The sequence below is a fragment of the Cnephaeus nilssonii genome (assembly GCF_951640355.1).
Source record: "Cnephaeus nilssonii genome assembly, chromosome: 7".
NCBI lineage: Eukaryota > Metazoa > Chordata > Mammalia > Chiroptera > Vespertilionidae > Cnephaeus > Cnephaeus nilssonii.
Window position 1 is genome coordinate 74,409,767 of NC_137078.1, and position 16,916 is coordinate 74,426,682.

The following is a 16,916-nucleotide window of genomic DNA, read 5'->3' on the forward strand; positions in this document are numbered from 1 at the left end:
TTTATTAGATAAGATAGAGGCCTGGTGCACGGGTGGGGGCCAGCTGGTTTGCCCTGAAGGGTGTCCCGGATCAGGGTGGGGTTCCCTTGGGGCGTGGAGCGGCCTGAGCGAGGGGCCTGTGTTGGTTTGCAGGCCGGCCACGCCCCCTGGCAACCCAAGGGGAGGCCCTGGTATCTGGAATTTATTTTCCTTCTACAATTGAAACTTTGTAGCCTTAAGCAGGTGAGCCCGGCCAGGGTGTGCGGAAAGCTTTGCTTCCCCTGTTGCCGCCGGCAACCCTGGCCTGCTCTCTCAAGCTCCATTCTGCCGCCCTTTGTTTGAATTTGTTTACCTTCTATACTTGAAACTTTGTAGCTTGAGTGGAGGCTTAGGCCTGCAACGGCTATGGAAAGCTTGGCTTGCTCTGTTACCTGGGAGACCTTGCTCACTGTGGCTGTAGCCATCTTGGATTGGGGTTAATTTGCATACTCGCCCTGATTGGCTGGTGGGCGTGACTTGGCTGGCGGGCGTGGCTTATGTAGCGGAGTGATGGTTAATTTGCATATTACCATTTTATTAGAGAGGATTGCCAAAACATGGAAGCAACCAAGATGTCCTTCACTTGGTGAATGGATAAAATAAATCTGTGGTACATCCAGACAATGGAATATTATTCAGTGCAAAAAGGAAATGAATTATCAAGCCATGAGAAAACATGGAGGAAACTTAAATGCATGTTATTAAATGAAAGTAGCCAATCCGAAAGGCTACATATTCTGGAAAAAAAATATGGAGAGAATATAAAGATCAGTGGTTGCCAGAAAGGATAGGGGGCTTGGGGAGGACATGAATCAGTAGAGCACAGAGGATTTTTAGGACAGTGAAACTACTTTATATGATATTATAATAATGGGTATATGTCACTATGCCTTTGTCCAAATCCACGGAATGTACAACACCAAGAATGAATCCTAAGGTAAACTATGGACTTCGGCTGATTATGATGCGTCAATGTAGGTTCATCCTTGGTATGTACCAAGAACCAGAATATACCATTCTGGTGAGTGATGTTGATAATGGGGAGGCTATGCATATGTGAGAGGTGGGGGAATATGGGAAAACTCTGCACTTTCCTTTGCATTTTGTTATAAACCTAAAATTTCTCTAAAAATAGTCTTAGAAAAATTGAAAAAAAGGAAGATCTAAAATCAATTACCTGAACTTCCACTGTAGGAAACTAGAAAAAAATGAGCAAATTAAATCTAAAGTAAGAGAAGGAAGTAAATAATAAAAATTAGAGCAGAACTCAATGAAATTGAAAACAAGGAAGTAATAGGGAAAATCAATGAAACAAAAAACTGGTTCTTTGAAAAGATCAATAAAATTGATAAGCCTCTAGCTAGGCTAACCAAGAAAAAAAGAGAAGGCACAAATTACCAATATCAGAAATGAAAGAGGAGCCATCACTACTGATCTCATGAATATTAAAAGTATAATAAAATAATGTCATGAACTCTATACCCACAAATTTAATAGCCTAGATAAAATGGACCAATTCCTTAAAAGATCTAAACTATCAAAACTCACAGTAGACGCGCTGCCTTTGAGCCCCCGCTGCGCCTGCGTGTGGCGCCGGGGGCCAGGCTGCGGGGCCAGAGCAGTTGCTTGCGCATAACTGGGGCCTACGGCTCTCTGCCGGCGACCCTTTTAACCACGAGCGACACGGCGGCACGAAAAAAACAAAAAACAAAAACTCACAGTAGGAGAAATACTAGATAATACGAATAGGCCTATATGTGTTAAAGAAATCATTTGGTACAAACCCCTCATTTTACAGATGGAGGAACAAAAAGGCCTAGAGAAAGAGGGGAGTGATTAAGCTGAGAATTCACAGTAATATAGTTGCAGAGGCTGGGCTAGAACCTAGGACCCTTGGGTCATTGAATATACCTGAAACTTAGAGTTGGAAGGAACCTTAGTGATTACCTAGGAGGTTTGGGCACCACTTCAAGACTGTGGGTTGAGAGTGTAGAAGGAATGTAAGTGTGTGTGTGTGTGTGTGTGTGTGTGTGTGTGTGTGTGTTTGTGCACATGTGCATGGTATATAAAGCTGTGTATATCAGAAAGGATGTGAATGTGGGGAACTTGAAGGGGTGTGTATGTATACAAATGTAGGAAGTGTATTAGTGTACTGGAGGTGTGTGAAGTGGTTGTCCAGTGGAGACTATGAAAGCTGACCTGTTTGGGCCTGCTGGCCCACACTTCAGGAAATCCAACTGTGCTTCCTGGATGCTTCTGATCAGCTTCCTAATGGACATGGCAGTCAGGACAATCACCAGACATCTCAATATCTGCTCCAAATCAGGTGAGTCCAGGCCTCAGACGCCTAAACCCTGACCCCAGGAGCTCCCATGTCAGGTCAGCTCCTTCATCATATAACACTAACAGGCCTTTATCAGTCACCAGTCCTATTCACATCCCTGAAGTATAGCAGGAACAAACCTAGAGTTGGAGCTGGAGCCCCTCAGCCTAGATCTAGCTCCTTTGCTGGCTCACTTACTGATCTCTGGTTATCCTTAGCCTGGCTTTCAGTTTCCTTGTCTGCCCTGAATTCCTGTTCAGAACCAATCCAAGAACTGGGGGTGGGAATGGTGGTTGTGATGGTGGGAGAGAGGGGAAACGAAAAATTACTCCAAGCAGAGCAGCTGATCGAAAATACAATAAAATATTTTTGTGTCAGATTTTGCTTGAAAAAAATGGTTCCATAGTTTCTTAATTTGTATCCAATTGTAGTCCAATCCTTGCATGTTAAAGTGTGGAACTAAGACCTGGGCCAGGAAAGACTTGCCTAAGGCCACAGGGTCATTCTAAGGTGGAGCCAGAAGAAGACCAGTCTTTGATCTATAGATACCCAGGGGAATAGATGTTGCTTTCTGGGATCTCAGACCCTGCTTGTCACCATCTCAGCACCCCCACCAGAGGGGACTAATGCACACGATGTATAAGTGTAAGTTCTTCTAACCTTGGTGTTCTGGAGCAGGAGCTGAGCTGAATGACTTTGCTGTCTTCACCACCTTTGGCCTGGCCTCAGCCCTGCTCCTAGGCGTGGATGGGCCTCTGAATGGGTTCCTGGCCATCATCTATGTGTTAGCTGCTTCTTTCCGCCTGTGTTTTTATTCAACTAGTGAGTGAAACCCAGCCTTATGGCTGAGCTAGGGAACCATGGAGGGGGAGGAGCTGTTGAGTGCAGTAACTGACTCCTCTCCTTCCTTTTAAAAAGTCCCTCTTCCTTCCTTCTGCTGTGCCCCAGACCCCTTGAAGGCTGTAGGCTGCACTGGAAGAGCCCTGGTCTGGGGGTGGGAAGGTGGGGGTGGGAGGTAGGGGGGTGAGGTTAGGGCCCTCAGTTCTTGGGCCAGCTATGCCTTTTTCTCACTAGATGACCTTTGGAGGGCAGTTGCCTAAGATTCCAAGGGAGTGCAGATGCAGCCTAGATCTAGGGCCCTTCTACAGAGGCTTCCTAGGGCCAAGGCACACCCCTGGTCCTAGCCGCCTGCTTTACTAGTACCTTGGGGATCCAATGCAAAGCCCATGCACCATCTCCATGAATAGCTAAATGTTTTACAGCCTGCTCTGTCCTGAGATTAAGGGGGTTTGGAGTGAGGGGTAGGGAAAGCCCAAAGGGACAGGGGCTTGCTTCATGCAGATGCCTTGAGATCAGCAGGAAGCCGCTAATCCCCATCTTTTCTTCCCCAGGAGGCATTTCCTTCACATACAAGGGTCTACCCTGCCCCTATGCTTCCTGTGTTCTGGCCTCCACCTCCCTTCTGACCAAAGGCAACAGGTTCATTCTCTCCTGCATGGCCTCACTTATGATTCTATTCATGATGGACCAGAGCTACTACCCACATGATGAAATCCTGGAATCTGAGAATTGGAAAAAAATAGTTTATCTTGGAGGTGAGTGGGGATGAGAGAGGAGAGGGTAGGAAATACACGTAAGAAAGCTTCATAAAAACTGAGTGTTGTGTTTCTTTCTTCTTCCAGGTGTCATCATGCTGCTTTTTTCTCCATTCTCAATAATTGCTTTTTACTGCCTAATGTGGTCGCTCTCCTACATCTTCTTTCCAGATGTTCTGTGGGGCAAGACAGAGTGTCTTAGGCAAGAGCATCTAAGAAACTAAACAGCTCTTCCCACTCCTTCTGGCTTCTGTGTGGTTTGTGCCAGCCTGTTGGGCCAAGACTTGCCTTATCCTCACTAACTCTTTCCTTGTTCCTGTGTTGTGCTTGTGGTAGGTACATGGTGTCTCAAACCAGAACAACCCACAGTAGGGCCAGCAGCCTTCCTTTCTTCCCCTTTATTCAGGGATCTGAATCCCTTCAGGACAATAGTTGTTCATGTCAGATGGAACAGAATTTTTTCCAAGCTCACTTTGGGCCAGGTTTGCATTCCAGCTCTATTACCACGAAGGTTAATCCCTTGGAAAGGAAAATCATCAGAATTGGTATAGCTCCAGTAATGGGGTGGGACTCAGTTCACTAAGGCATTTTTTTTTTTTTTTGGTTTTGTTTTGTTAATCCTCACCTGAGGATATTTTTCCATCAATTTTTAGAGAGAGTGGAAGGGAGGGGGAAAGGCAGAGAGACAGAAACATCTATGTGAGAGAGACACATCTATTGGTTGCCTCCTGCATGCACCCTGACCAGGTCCTGGGATTGAGCCTGCAACTAAAGTACAAGCCTTTGACCAGAATTGAACCCAGGACCCTTCAGTCTGTAGGCCAATACTCTATCCATTGAGCCAAACTGGCTAGGGCTCTGTGTTTCATTTTAAAAAAAATCTGTTTTTATTGATTTCAGAGAGTGGAAGGGAGATGGAGAGAGAGAGATAGAAACATCAACGAGAGATACATTGATTGGCTGCCTCTTGACGTCTCCTACTAGGATCAAGTCCACAACCGGGGCATGTGCCCTGACTGGGAAATCGAACCGTGACCTCCTGGTTCATGGGACAATGCTCAACCAGCCATATAGCATTTCTTTAAAAAAAATTTTTTTTCACTTACAGTTGATATTCAATATTACATTAGTTTCAGGTGTACAACCCAGTGATTAGACATTTATATAGCTTACAAAGTCTAGTCTACTAGATAAGTCTAGTCTACTACCCACCTGGCAGCATACATAGTTTTTACATTATTGACTATATTCCCTGTGCTCTACTTTATATCCCATGACTATTTTGTAACTACCAATTTGCACATCTTAATCCCTTCACCTTTTTTTACCCAGTCCACACCTCCCTGCCATCTGGCAACCATCTCTATGAGTTTGTTTCTGTTTTGTTTGTTCTTTTATTTTGTTTTTTAGATTCCACATATAAGTGAAATCCTATGGTGTTTGTCTTTCTATGTCTGACTTATTCTAAACATACCATGTTGTCAAAAATGGTAAGACTTCATTGTTGATAACTGAGTAATATTCCATTGCATATATGTACCACCTCTTCTTTATCCAATCATCTATCAATGGACACCTAGGTTGCTTCCATATCTTGGCTATTGTAAATAATGCTGCAATGAATTTACATACTCTGGCTCCATAAACCAGAGCTAGTCATAGGACAATCAGGTTGCCCAACTTGAAATTCTGTAATTATTTCAATAGTCAAAGCTTCTTTCTGCCTTTTGCTTCGATGTAGAGATTAGTCATATTGGAAGCTTGAAGGATCATTTGGATTCTAGGCCCTCATTATATGCTTTTCTCCTAAGGTCTAAAACACTAAACTCTAGATATTCAAAATGCCACTTCATATTCTAAAATCCAAAGTGAATAGAAATAAACAATATTGTATGGAACCCTAAAGTTACCCCTCAAAAAAGAACATAGGCCCACTGAAAGCAGCAAACCCCAGCACTCTCTTGACTTTTACCTCCAGGTGGGTATACAAAGGATTGTTGGCTGTCCACCTTTTCCTCGGCTGGGCACCAGAGTACTTTTTGCCTCAGGACTAACTTCTTGAAGTTTGCAGCACAATGTATATGGCAAATATACATTCAATCTGAATTTAGGATTTAAAAATAAAAATCCAGAGAAGTCCACATTGCTCTGATTTGGCTCTACAGGAACACAGTCCCTCTCCCTCCCCACTGCTCTCTAATCGTATTTCCTTTTTTTTTCTTAAATATATTTTATTGATTTTTTTTTTTACAGAGAGGAAGGGAGAGGGATAGAGAGCTAGAAACATCGATGAGAGAGAAACATCGATCAGCTGCCTCCTGCATACCTCCTGCACATTGGGGATGTGCCCGCAACCAAGGTACATGCCCTTGACCGGAATCGAACCTGGGACCCTTCAGTCCGCAGCCCAATGCTCTATCCACCGTGCCAAACCAGTTTTGGCTAATCATATTTCTATCACATACGTTTTTTCAGAATTAGATGACTATGTCTGTGTCTCACTATATTGTAACTTCCTTCGTAAACATGCTTTTGGATTTCTGCTGTCTGCCAATACCTGGCACTCAAAAAGGTTTACTTTGGAAGATGAATTGATTTATTTGCACATTCCAGAGAGCTATATACAACGTTAGTATAATGTAGTACAAATCTTACAAACATCCATGAGCTCAGACATTCCAGCATGAAGATCCCCATCATAAATCTGTCTCTAGGCCTGGTAAAGTCACTGCCAAATGAAAAGCAATGCCTGCCCTCTTCTCCTGCTGGTGCAGGCCTGCTGCTAGCTGTCCACATTCGCAAGGTGAGAGGACCCTGGCTTACAGCTCTGACCCTGAGTAGCAGCTCATCGGGGAGTCAAGGGGCACAGATTTACACTCTGTGGCTACAAATGGAGGATCAGGGGGCTGCAGAGTTTCAGCCCCAGGAAGAATGAGAACTGGAAGCAGCCACATTCTTTCTCCCTCTCTTTCACTCCCCTCCTGAAGGAGCAAGGGTTCCCTCTGCTCACCTCACTTTTCCTCTCTTATTTTATTTATTTTATTATTTATTTATTTATTTTTAAAATTTCTTTATTGATTAAGGTGTCACATATTTGTCCTCATCCCCCCATTCCCATTCCACACCCCTCCCCACGGATGCCCCCACCCCCTTGTTGTCCTTAACCATTGGTTAGGCTCGTATGCATGCACACAAGTCCTTTGGTTGATCTCTCCCCGCTACCTCCACCCTCCCCTCCCCTCCCTCTGAGGCCCGACAGTCCGATCGATGCCTCCTTGTTTCTGGGTCTGTTCTTGTTCATCAGTCTATGTTCTTCATCATTTCCCCTAGATGAGCGAGATCATGTGTCACTAGAAATATACTTATAAGAACCGAATGTGAGACGAGCAATAATAGTTATGCTGACAGGCAAATGAATCAGTCTGTAGTGAGTTTCTTTCTGGACCAACAGTTCTTTTGAGACCCAATTTCAATGTCCACCAGTTCCTTATGTGTACATGTCAGCACTGACTTTTCAGTTCTGGATGGTGGACAAATGGTGGTAATGCAGGTCCGACTCCCTCTGGTTTGGTCTCGCCCGGACCCAGGGGCACGGCCTCACCCAGACTCAGGGGCGCGCGGCCTCACTCGGACCCGGGACCCAGCCTCATCCGGACCCGAGGGCGCATGGCCTCTCCCAGACCCAGGGGCGCGGCCTCACCCGGACCCGGGACCCAGCCTCACCCACTTTTCCTCTCTTATAACATTGATCCTTTTCTTACGGCTAGGCACCCCCAACTAAAGTATGAGCAAATGCACATTTTATTAGTATTTTATTTGTATTTTTGGAGATGTACAGTTTCACAAGAAACACTGATTTTTCTCAAACAATAGAAAAAGGTTTAAAAAATAAGAGTATTATCTTAGGAGAATACAACAAGTCTCTTCAGCAAGCATTGGGCCAATTCAAATTGGAGGAACCAGTGAAGCGGAAGTTACATATAGGAAGTTCAGGTTTTATCCAGTTTTAGGAATAACACAAATGCCTTCTTGTCTAGTTCTGTCAGGCTCCACATGGGCCATCTCAGCTTAAAACTGGTACTGAGCTCACAGACAAAGCCTCAGGGGTCCCATCTCGTTTGAACACCGGTGGCTCACTCTCCAGGAGGCTGCATCTGTTTACAGAACTCATCAAACTGCTGCTGCTCCAGTTCGGTCATGACTCTGTTAAGGGCATAAATCTGATGGGAGAAAAGCTGTGTTAGCAATGGAGGCAGCTGCTCAGCCTATCTTCAGACACAACAGGCGGCGCCGTGTGAAAGTGCCAGAACTGCACCAGGAAGGGAACAGGAGAAGCAGCTAGTCATTCCCTTTGGGGAATCAGGAAAGCAGTGAAACAGGTGACTTAATCTGGCCTTTAAAGGATCTGTAGGATTTGAACAGATAGAGACTGGGGAAGGGACTTGATAGGTGATCGGGGGAGGAGGGAGTATTATGATTAAATAAATATAATGGAAAAGTACAGGATTCGTTCTGGAAACTTCAAGTATGCTAATATGAAGGATGTTATAGAGGAGAGTTGGGGAACTGGAGAAAGCAAGAAGAGTATGTCAGGGACTTAAATGCCATGACAAGGAACCTGGACTTTATCTGGCCGACTCTGGAAAGCCACCAAAGGTAGGTGTGCAGGGAGCAACCTGATTATATCTGGGCTTTGGGAAAGATAACTGGAGACCATGTGAGGGATGGAGTGGGGGGGAGGAGAAATTACAGGCCACATAGGAGGCATCTATTACATCGGTGAGAATAGGACCCAGGGCAGACAGTGGGCTGGAACAAAAAATGCAACAGATATTCTAAGGTGAAGAGCAGGGACTCTACCTTATTCCTCATCTTTCTTTATCCTTGTAGTCTCAACCTGTCCACTAAAGAACAGACACATCACGTAACTTCCCAATTTGTAGGACAAAAAGAAAAAGAAGGGAATGTTTGTGTTTAGGGCAGTGGTCGGCAAACTCATTAGTCAACAGAGCCAAATATCAACAGTACAACGATTGAAATTTCTTTTGAGAGCCAAATTTTTTAAACTTAAACTATATAGGTAGGTACATTGTTATTAACTTAATTAGGGTACTCCTAAGCTGGCCTTTGCTAAAAACTCAAGGGGCCAAAGAGCCGCATGTGGCTCGCGAACCGCAGTTTGCCGACCACTGGTTTAGGGAAAATAACTTGATAGTTAAAAAGACAAGAAAGGGGCAAATAAAGAAATTGAGAAGTGAGACACATAGAAAATAAGAGCAGAATTCATGGAAAAGCAGCCCAATGTACAATAGAGAGGATCACCAAAAGGTGGTTCTCTGAAAACGCTAAAGCAAACCTCCAACATGACTGATCAAGACAAAAAGGGAGTAGGCACAAACAATACTATTAGAATTTAAACACACACACACATCACATAAGTACTGATGTAATAGAGATTACAGCAAACATTATGAACTTGGTGTCAATAAGTTTGAAAAGGTAAATGAAATAAATTCCTAGGAAGTAAAATGATCAAAACTGACTAGAGTAAATAGTAAGCTTGAATGGTCCTATAATCTTTTTCCATAAAATTTTTTTTATTGTGATAAAATCCTCTAATCTTTAAGAAAAATGGAATTCCACAGTGATGAAAACAGTCACAAACAACAACACAAATAATTCTAAAAAAGATGTAATACTGGCCTGGCTAGTGTGGCTCAGGTGGTTATGGGCGATAGTTTCAACCTTTTATTCACAAACTGATGGTGAGTGTTGACTGACCAAAGGACACATTGGTGGGTGCAGAGCTTGGGCCTCTCCTTCTCCCGGCCAAATGCAGAACATCTGTGCTGGGGTGTCTGACACTTGCTCTCTCTCACTGACCCCTCCCTCACATGTCCCTTTTCTTTCTCCTTTCTTCCTTCCCTCGGGTCCCTAGCACAAACGCTCTGCCCCAGGAGTCATCTGGAGACCTGACACTAACTATGGGCTGTCACTTCATTCTGGCCCTCAACGATCATCTCTCTAACCCTGGAGGGCACCCGTTTTGCCTGCAGGCAGGTAGGGCTCCCCATCACAGTTCCACTGTTTCTCTATTCTGCACCATCTCCAGCAGATGATAGGTATACAGGCCCCCTCCTCAGTCTCACCTCTGCTCTTTGTCTTTGCTTCAGCTCCTGCTGGGCTGATTTCTGCTTGGCCTTCTCAACTCGGCTGACAGGTTCTTTAACTTTGGACTTTTCTTTACGTGCAGGTGGATCCATGACTTGGCTTCTGAATACTTCTTAGTTCTGACCTGGATGGTACAGAGAGAGGGAACAGAAAGGAAGGAAAGGGAGTGGGGAGGGAGGAAAAGAAGGAGGGGGAAAAAAATAAAGCGTTGCCAGTCATTGGCCTAATCCCTTAGCTCCGCCCTTTCCTTTGACAGGTGCGGCGGAGCGGCCCGACGGAAAGGGTGCTGCATTTGGGGGAGGAAGACCTGTCTCCCACCGCCACGACCTCGCTGGGCGTCCCCACGCACATCTCCCTATTCTGGGCCTTAGTTTTCTGTCTGCAAAATGGGACAATAGTCTATTCCCTGGCCTCCTTCCATGAGCTCCTGTGTGAGGACCATGTGGAAACCCACGTGAAAGCGTTTCCTACACCGGTGCGTGCTGAACCCGACATGGGACTGTTATAATTAGGAAGCCACCACGGCCAGAGTCTGCGGCAAGCCAGCCCAAGTCTCGCAGGGGAGGCCCGAGCCTCGCGCCGTCGCCAGCCTCCGGGCCAGGGCTTGGCCCCCTCTGCCCCGCGGGACAGCTGCGTCCCAGTCCGGCCGGCAGGGCCCCGCCCTCCGCCGTCCGCGCCGGCCAAGCCGCCGCCCCCCGCCGCCTGGCCCGCCCCCCGCCGCCCCGCCCGGCCCGGCCCCAGGGGAGCCTCCCCTCCCACCGCTGCGGGCTCCGGCTGCAAAATGGCGGCAGAGGCGGGCGGCGCTCGGGAATCGGCACCTTCCCTCCCCGGCCTCAGGCCTTTGGGGCCCCGCCGCGTCGTGGACACCGCCCCACGAGGGGGATCCTCGCCTTTCCCTACCTCCCGGCCTGGAGTCCCGAGCGCGGCGCCTCAGATTGGGCGGGGCCTGGGCGGGGCCGGCGCTCTCCGAGGCCCCGCCCTCAGGCAGGCCGCGCGTGCGCAGAGGGCTTATCTGAGTGCCTGGCGTTGGCTTTAGGGCTGGGGCTGGGGGGGCAGAGGGGCGGGGTGGGGGGGGTGGCAGAGGGGCGGGGCGGGGCGGGGGGGCAGAGGGGCGGGGCGGGGGGGCAGAGGGGCGGGGCGGGGTGGGGGCGTGGCAGAGGGGCAGGAGCGGTTTAACAAAAGTTTTTCCCGGGAATATTTTGTGGGACAGCTGCTAGGCTTTGAAGGGTGAGATCTGAAACCTGGGACTAGAATTGTAACTTGTTGAGTCTCAGTTTCTTAATTCAAAAAGCGGGGGTGGGGATTGCTGTCTTCTTGATTTCTAGCTTTAATGTTAGGAAGATCAAGTGAGATCCCTTTTGCCACAGTACTTTGAAAAAGGAAATCGTCCACAGTCCAGAAAAAATAAAAAGCTGGCTCTCATTTTTCATTCATTAGATTATCAAGGATTGAAGAAAATGGTAGATAAATGCTTTGACAACAGAAATCCTGTTCAGTGCAGCAACAAAAACAACTTACAACAATAATAGCCACCTCTCTTCTGGGCATTTTATGTTCCAGGCACTGTTCTTAGAGCTTCACATTTCTTAACTCATGTATTTCTCATAATAAGTTTGTGTAATAATGTATATGTATAATAATATATGATTATTATCCCCATTTTATAGATAGAGGAACAAAGGCATTGAGAAGTTAAGTGACTTGTCCAAGGTCACACAGCTAGTTAAGTGTCCCAGCAAGTATTTCAGCCAGGATGCTAGGTAAGACAGTGAAAACGTATTCAGGCCCATTACCTTTGTTTCTTTTGGAACAAATGATGGATGCTAAGCAAACAGGGTGTAGTCTAGATGCACACACAATTTCAAAGTGTAAATTGTCGCAACTTGTTGGAAATCAGTTTAGTGCTACATATTGAAAGCCTTAAAAATGAGCACAACCTCACAAATAGACAAATACTGCATGATTCTATTTATATGAGATGTCTAAAATAGTCAAACTGCTGGAAAGTAAAATGGTGATTGCCAGGGGCTGGGAGAGGGGGGGGGAAAGGAAGTTGTTCAATGGATAGAGAGTTTTGCAAGATGAAAAAGTCCTAGAGATCTGTTACAGAACAGTGTGACTATAAAAATGATTAAGTGCCCTTTTAAATCAGATTTAAAAAAGAGAATAGCCCGGCTGGGGTGGCTCAGTGGTTGAGGGTGGACCTATGAACCAGGAGGTCAGGGCACATGCCTGGGTTTTGGGCTCAATCCCCAGTGTTGGGGCATGAAGGAGGCAGCCAATCAATGATTCTGTCTCATCATTTCTCCCAGAGAAATTCTTACACATGTGAACCATGAAACATGGATCAAGAATGTTCAAAGCAGCACTGTTTGTAAAAGCAAAAGACCAGAAACAACCCACATTTTTACCATCAAGGAAATGGACAATTTGTTGATATATTCATGCAATGGCCCACCACACAGCGATGAATGAATGTACTGGAGGGAATGGACAAGCTGTTGGTATATTCAGGCAATGGCCTACCACACAGCAGTGAATGAATGTAGTGAAGCTCTGTGAATTAGTCTGGATGAATTTCAGTGTCTTAATTTACACTTCACCCAAAGCAGAGTGTTTGAGACAAATCTTTCCATATTTAGGAAGTGATCCCAGGAATCAGAAATGGTGAGAAGAAAAGGAAGAAAAACCAATAAAAGGTGCATTATTGAGCTACTGATGACTGTGGGCTACCGTGCTCATTCCACTGGGAACTCTCTGAGAGCCGTGAAGAATACAGTTCAGAACTGTCCCTCTGAGGTGCGAGACTGGAGCGTTTTCCTCTATCTCCTGTCCCCGCAGGTTGATCCCCTGAGGTATTAACTTTCCTGAACCCCTGAGCTGCACACAGATCAAACAGCCTCCCCAAGCTTTGTAGAGAGCCTGAGTGAGATGAGCAAAGAACTGCTGTGGCCTTTGGGGTGGCATGCTGGCAGCTTGTTGGCAAGTTTCAGTTACCCCGAAATCGAGTGGGTTGAGGGACATGGTTTGGGCCACCACAGGTGTCAGCTAGGCTCAGAAAGGAATGTTGACTGAAAAAAGGAAATTACGGAGAATTAGGTATAATGTGCTCCATTTTTATAAGGTTCAAAAATACGCAAAAGTATATAATGCTTTGGGGTTTTCCCCATATATATTTTATTATTTAAATATTATGTGATATGTGCTTCTTGTAAAAACCATGAAGAGTAAAGGTGAAAGTTTCCTCTCTCTCCCCTCCCATCAATTTCATTGCCTTTTCCAGAAAGAACCATTTTTAAAATTTATTTAAAGATTGTGTACAATAGTTTATACACAATCTTGTATTGGTTATATTACTTTCAGGTGTACAATATAGTGATTTGACATTTTTATGCCTTACCATAAGATCACCCCACTAATTCTAGGAATCATCTGTCACGTGTGCATGTATCACAATATTATTGACTATATTCCCCTTCACCTTTTTTGTCCATCCCTCCACACCATCCCTTTTGGTAACCATCCTGTTAGTCTCTATTTCTATGAGTCTGTTTTTGTTTCGTTTGTTTGTTTTGTTTTTATAATTCATTGTTAAGGATACAATTATGGATGCTATGAATATACGATTATGGATATTATGAAAGCTGTCAAGACAGGCAGGAAAGGGTTTATCACAGGTTGGTAGACAGTAAGCACATTTGCTTGTCAGGAAGCACACGTCAGGGTGCAGCTGGAGATAAAGGTAGTGAGTTAAAGAAGGTGGCTAATTGGTAGATGTCTTTGAAACCGATCTTCAATTTTACTCAGATTTGGAAAGTAAATGGGAGCAAGCTTTTCAGAAAGGGTGCTTTAAGGTAAAAACTTATGAAAAGGAATCGCTATGCAGTTAGCTGGGGAGGGGAAGGGTGTGAGGGCCAGAGGTCCCTGACACCCGGTGGCACTTGGAGTTTCCCTCACTTTTTTAGGGAGGCCTCGCTCTGCTCCTTTATCAGGGGCAGACAGGCAGGGCGGAGCTTGTGGTGTGCAGGGGCAGCTGGAAGGGAGTCTGAGGGACAGACGAGGGAGCCCCTGGCTGAGGGCTGCGGGTATTAGAATGAAAGGAGCGCTTTTCCCAGACCCACCTCCAGAGCCCTTCCTGACCCCTCTGCCTGACGCCTGATCTCCCGGCTGGATGGAGGGAGGGTCCGCAGCTTGGAGACTCCCGCTCTGCCGCACAAAGGGCCCTTGATTCCAAAGGTGGTGAGTGCTCCTCCCTTTGCCTTCTTCATTCTTCTTAGTCCTTTAACTTTCTCAGGATCTTCAGGTTCGTTGGAGAAACTATCCCCTTTCTCCTTACTCACGAGAACAGTTAACAATATAAATATAGACATCCTTTTATTTATTTCAGAGAGGAAAGGAGAGGGAGAGAGAGAGATAGAAACATCAATGGTGAGACAATCACTGATGGGCTGCCTCCTGCATGCCCATACTGGGGATCGAGCCCACAACCTGGGCATGTGCCTTGACTGGAAATTGGACCGTGACCTCCTGGTTCATAGGTCGATGCTCAACCACTGAGCCATGCTGGCCGGGCACAAGACATTTTAAAGGACGAAATGAGGCAATGGGAAATGGGAAGCACAAAAGGGGAAGAGTGACAAGGAGCCTGGGTGGGTTTTGTCTAAAGACCCTCATTCAAGTATTATTGTCATCATCATTATTATTATAGCTATCATTAACCTAGTCCTTACTATTAGCCAGGCCCTGTGCTGTGTGCTTTCAGACTGACCATTTGTAGATTTGCAGGGTCTTCTGAAGTTGCTGGGAGTTATTAAGGGAACTTCTGTTGTAATGCTTTTCCTCAACCCTAGAAGTAACCACTGTTTACTATCTACACTCTTGCCTTTTTGCTAAGCATCTTCTCCCTAAATTGTATCATACTATCCATAGCTTTTTAAAGTTACTGTTTGGGTTACAGTGAAAACTTCCCAAATGCTCTTTTAAAATATATATATATATTTTATTGATTTCAGAGAGGAAGGGAGAGGGAGAGATAGAAACATCAATGATGAGAGAGAATCATTGATCGACTGTTTCCTGCACACCCCCTACTGAGGATCGAGCCCGCAACACAGGCATGTGCCCTTGATGGGAATCGAACCCAGGACCCTTCAGTCCGCAGGCCGATGCTCTGTCCACTGAGCAAAACCAGCTAGGGCCCAAAAGCTCTTAAAGATTTTTTAGCATGTGTGTACGAAATGCTGTGTAGTATTTCATTGCAAGGATGTGCAATAATTAGTTAATCATTCCCACTTTAATGAACTTTTAGGTTGTTTTTAATTTTTCCTTTTCAGAGAAAGTTTGTGATGAGCAACCTCACCATCAAATCCTCATGCACATCCTTATTTATTTCCATAGGATTCTTTTCTGGAAGTAAAATTACTGGATTAAAGCTTTCGCATATTTACAAACCACTTGATCCTTGTTGCTAAAGTACCCTTGTGAAAGTTGATTTGCACTGGGCAAGAGAATCGTTTCCCCACATGTGTAATGACTCTGGGTGTTATTTTTTTCCGATATTTGATCATTTCAGGGAAGACAAAATCATATCTAACTGTGGTCTTCATCTGCGTTTCTCTGAAGACTAGAGAGGAAAAGCCAATTTCTGGGGTCATCCTCTCCTGGGCTGGTTTGCCTCTATGGCTGCTGACAGTGACTTGATGGCGTGCTTCAGGGTTGCCCTCGTCACACAGAGTGACGATCTGATGGAAAGACTTCATTTGCCTTTTTATTCTTAGAATATGGTGCAAATCATTTCACATGTGTTTTCTGTGAGTCCTTACTGTAGCCCTATCTGCGAAGTAGGTACTGTCATTAGCTCCATTTCATGTGGGAATGAGAGAAGACTGGGAGGCGTAAACTAGACTGTCTGAGGTCACACAGCTGGTGATGGCAGAGCCGGGGCTTGGCCCAGGCTGACCGTAGAGCCTGTCCTCTCGATCACAATAAACAATCCGAATTTAGGAAGCTGGGGCCATGGTGGGGGGAGGGCTCCTCTTATGTGACTTCAGGCAGCCCCGGCTCAGTTTGGAGCTCTGTGCTACTCTGGGCATGTCTACTCAGGGTGTGTTTCAAAAGCACCTTTTAATTGAGGGTGTTGGGGATTGGGGTCACTCCAGGGGATCCTGGGCCCTGCCTGCTTCCACCTTCAATAATAATTGATAAGGTAGAGAGCTTTTCTCATTTACCTAACTTCTCCTGTTCAGTTTCTGAGTAGCTGGCAACCTGCAGGAAAATGAGTGGGATTGAAGCAAAAAAATATATCCTAACTATAATCCTGACCTCACTGTGTCCTAGTGTTATGTGGCCATTTGCAACACTGGGGGAGTAGAGGAGTATGCTGTATGAATCATGATTAAAAACAAAAACAGCCCTGGCTGGGTTTGCTCAGTGGTTAGAGCACTGGCCCTAGGACCAAAGGGTTCGATTCCCGGCCAAGGGCACATACCTCGGTTGCAGGTTCATCCCGGGCCCCTGTCAATGTTTCTCTCTCTCTCTCTCTCCCCCTCCTCTCCCTCCCTCTCTTCTGTCTCTAAAAAAATCAATGGGAAAAATATCCTCAGGAGAGGATTAAAAAATAAAAAAGCCCATTGGGAAAAAATAAATAAATAAATAAATAAATAAGCTCAGTGGGTTTGGTTCAATGGTTGAACTTTAACCCATGACACCCCCTGCCCTTCCCCCCCTCCCCCACGCCCGAGTTGTGGGCTCAATCCCCAGTAGGGGGCATGCAGAAGGCAGCTGATGGATGCGTTTTTTCTCACATTCAT

General features: G+C 45.6%; 2 protein-coding genes across 4 annotated transcripts; one reads left to right on the forward strand and one right to left on the reverse strand.

The window, feature by feature from the left end:
• Positions 1-2,138: 2,138 nt before the first annotated feature.
• TMEM269 (transmembrane protein 269) lies at positions 2,139-4,160 on the forward strand (the record flags this gene model as incomplete). Its single annotated transcript, XM_079776121.1, is given in 5 exon segments — positions 2,139-2,212; positions 2,214-2,344; positions 3,020-3,163; positions 3,733-3,936; positions 4,024-4,160. Coding segments are annotated over 5 exon segments (690 nt in total).
• A 3,586-nt stretch (positions 4,161-7,746) lies between these two features.
• SVBP (small vasohibin binding protein) lies at positions 7,747-11,057 on the reverse strand. Of its 3 annotated transcripts, none has more exons than XM_079776122.1 (3): positions 11,008-11,057; positions 10,086-10,231; positions 7,747-8,156 (listed from the first exon to the last, which is right to left on the reverse strand). In XM_079776122.1, exons 2-3 carry the CDS (start codon positions 10,197-10,199, stop codon positions 8,070-8,072), a joined length of 201 nt encoding a protein of 66 aa, XP_079632248.1. In that variant the 5' UTR covers positions 10,200-10,231; positions 11,008-11,057; the 3' UTR covers positions 7,747-8,069. The 3 variants fall into 3 exon arrangements, with proteins under 3 accessions (XP_079632248.1, XP_079632249.1, XP_079632250.1); XM_079776123.1 differs by lacking the exon at positions 11,008-11,057 and adding an exon at positions 10,867-10,998; XM_079776124.1 differs by lacking the exon at positions 11,008-11,057 and adding an exon at positions 10,562-10,726.
• Between the last annotated feature and the right edge of the window lie 5,859 nt (positions 11,058-16,916).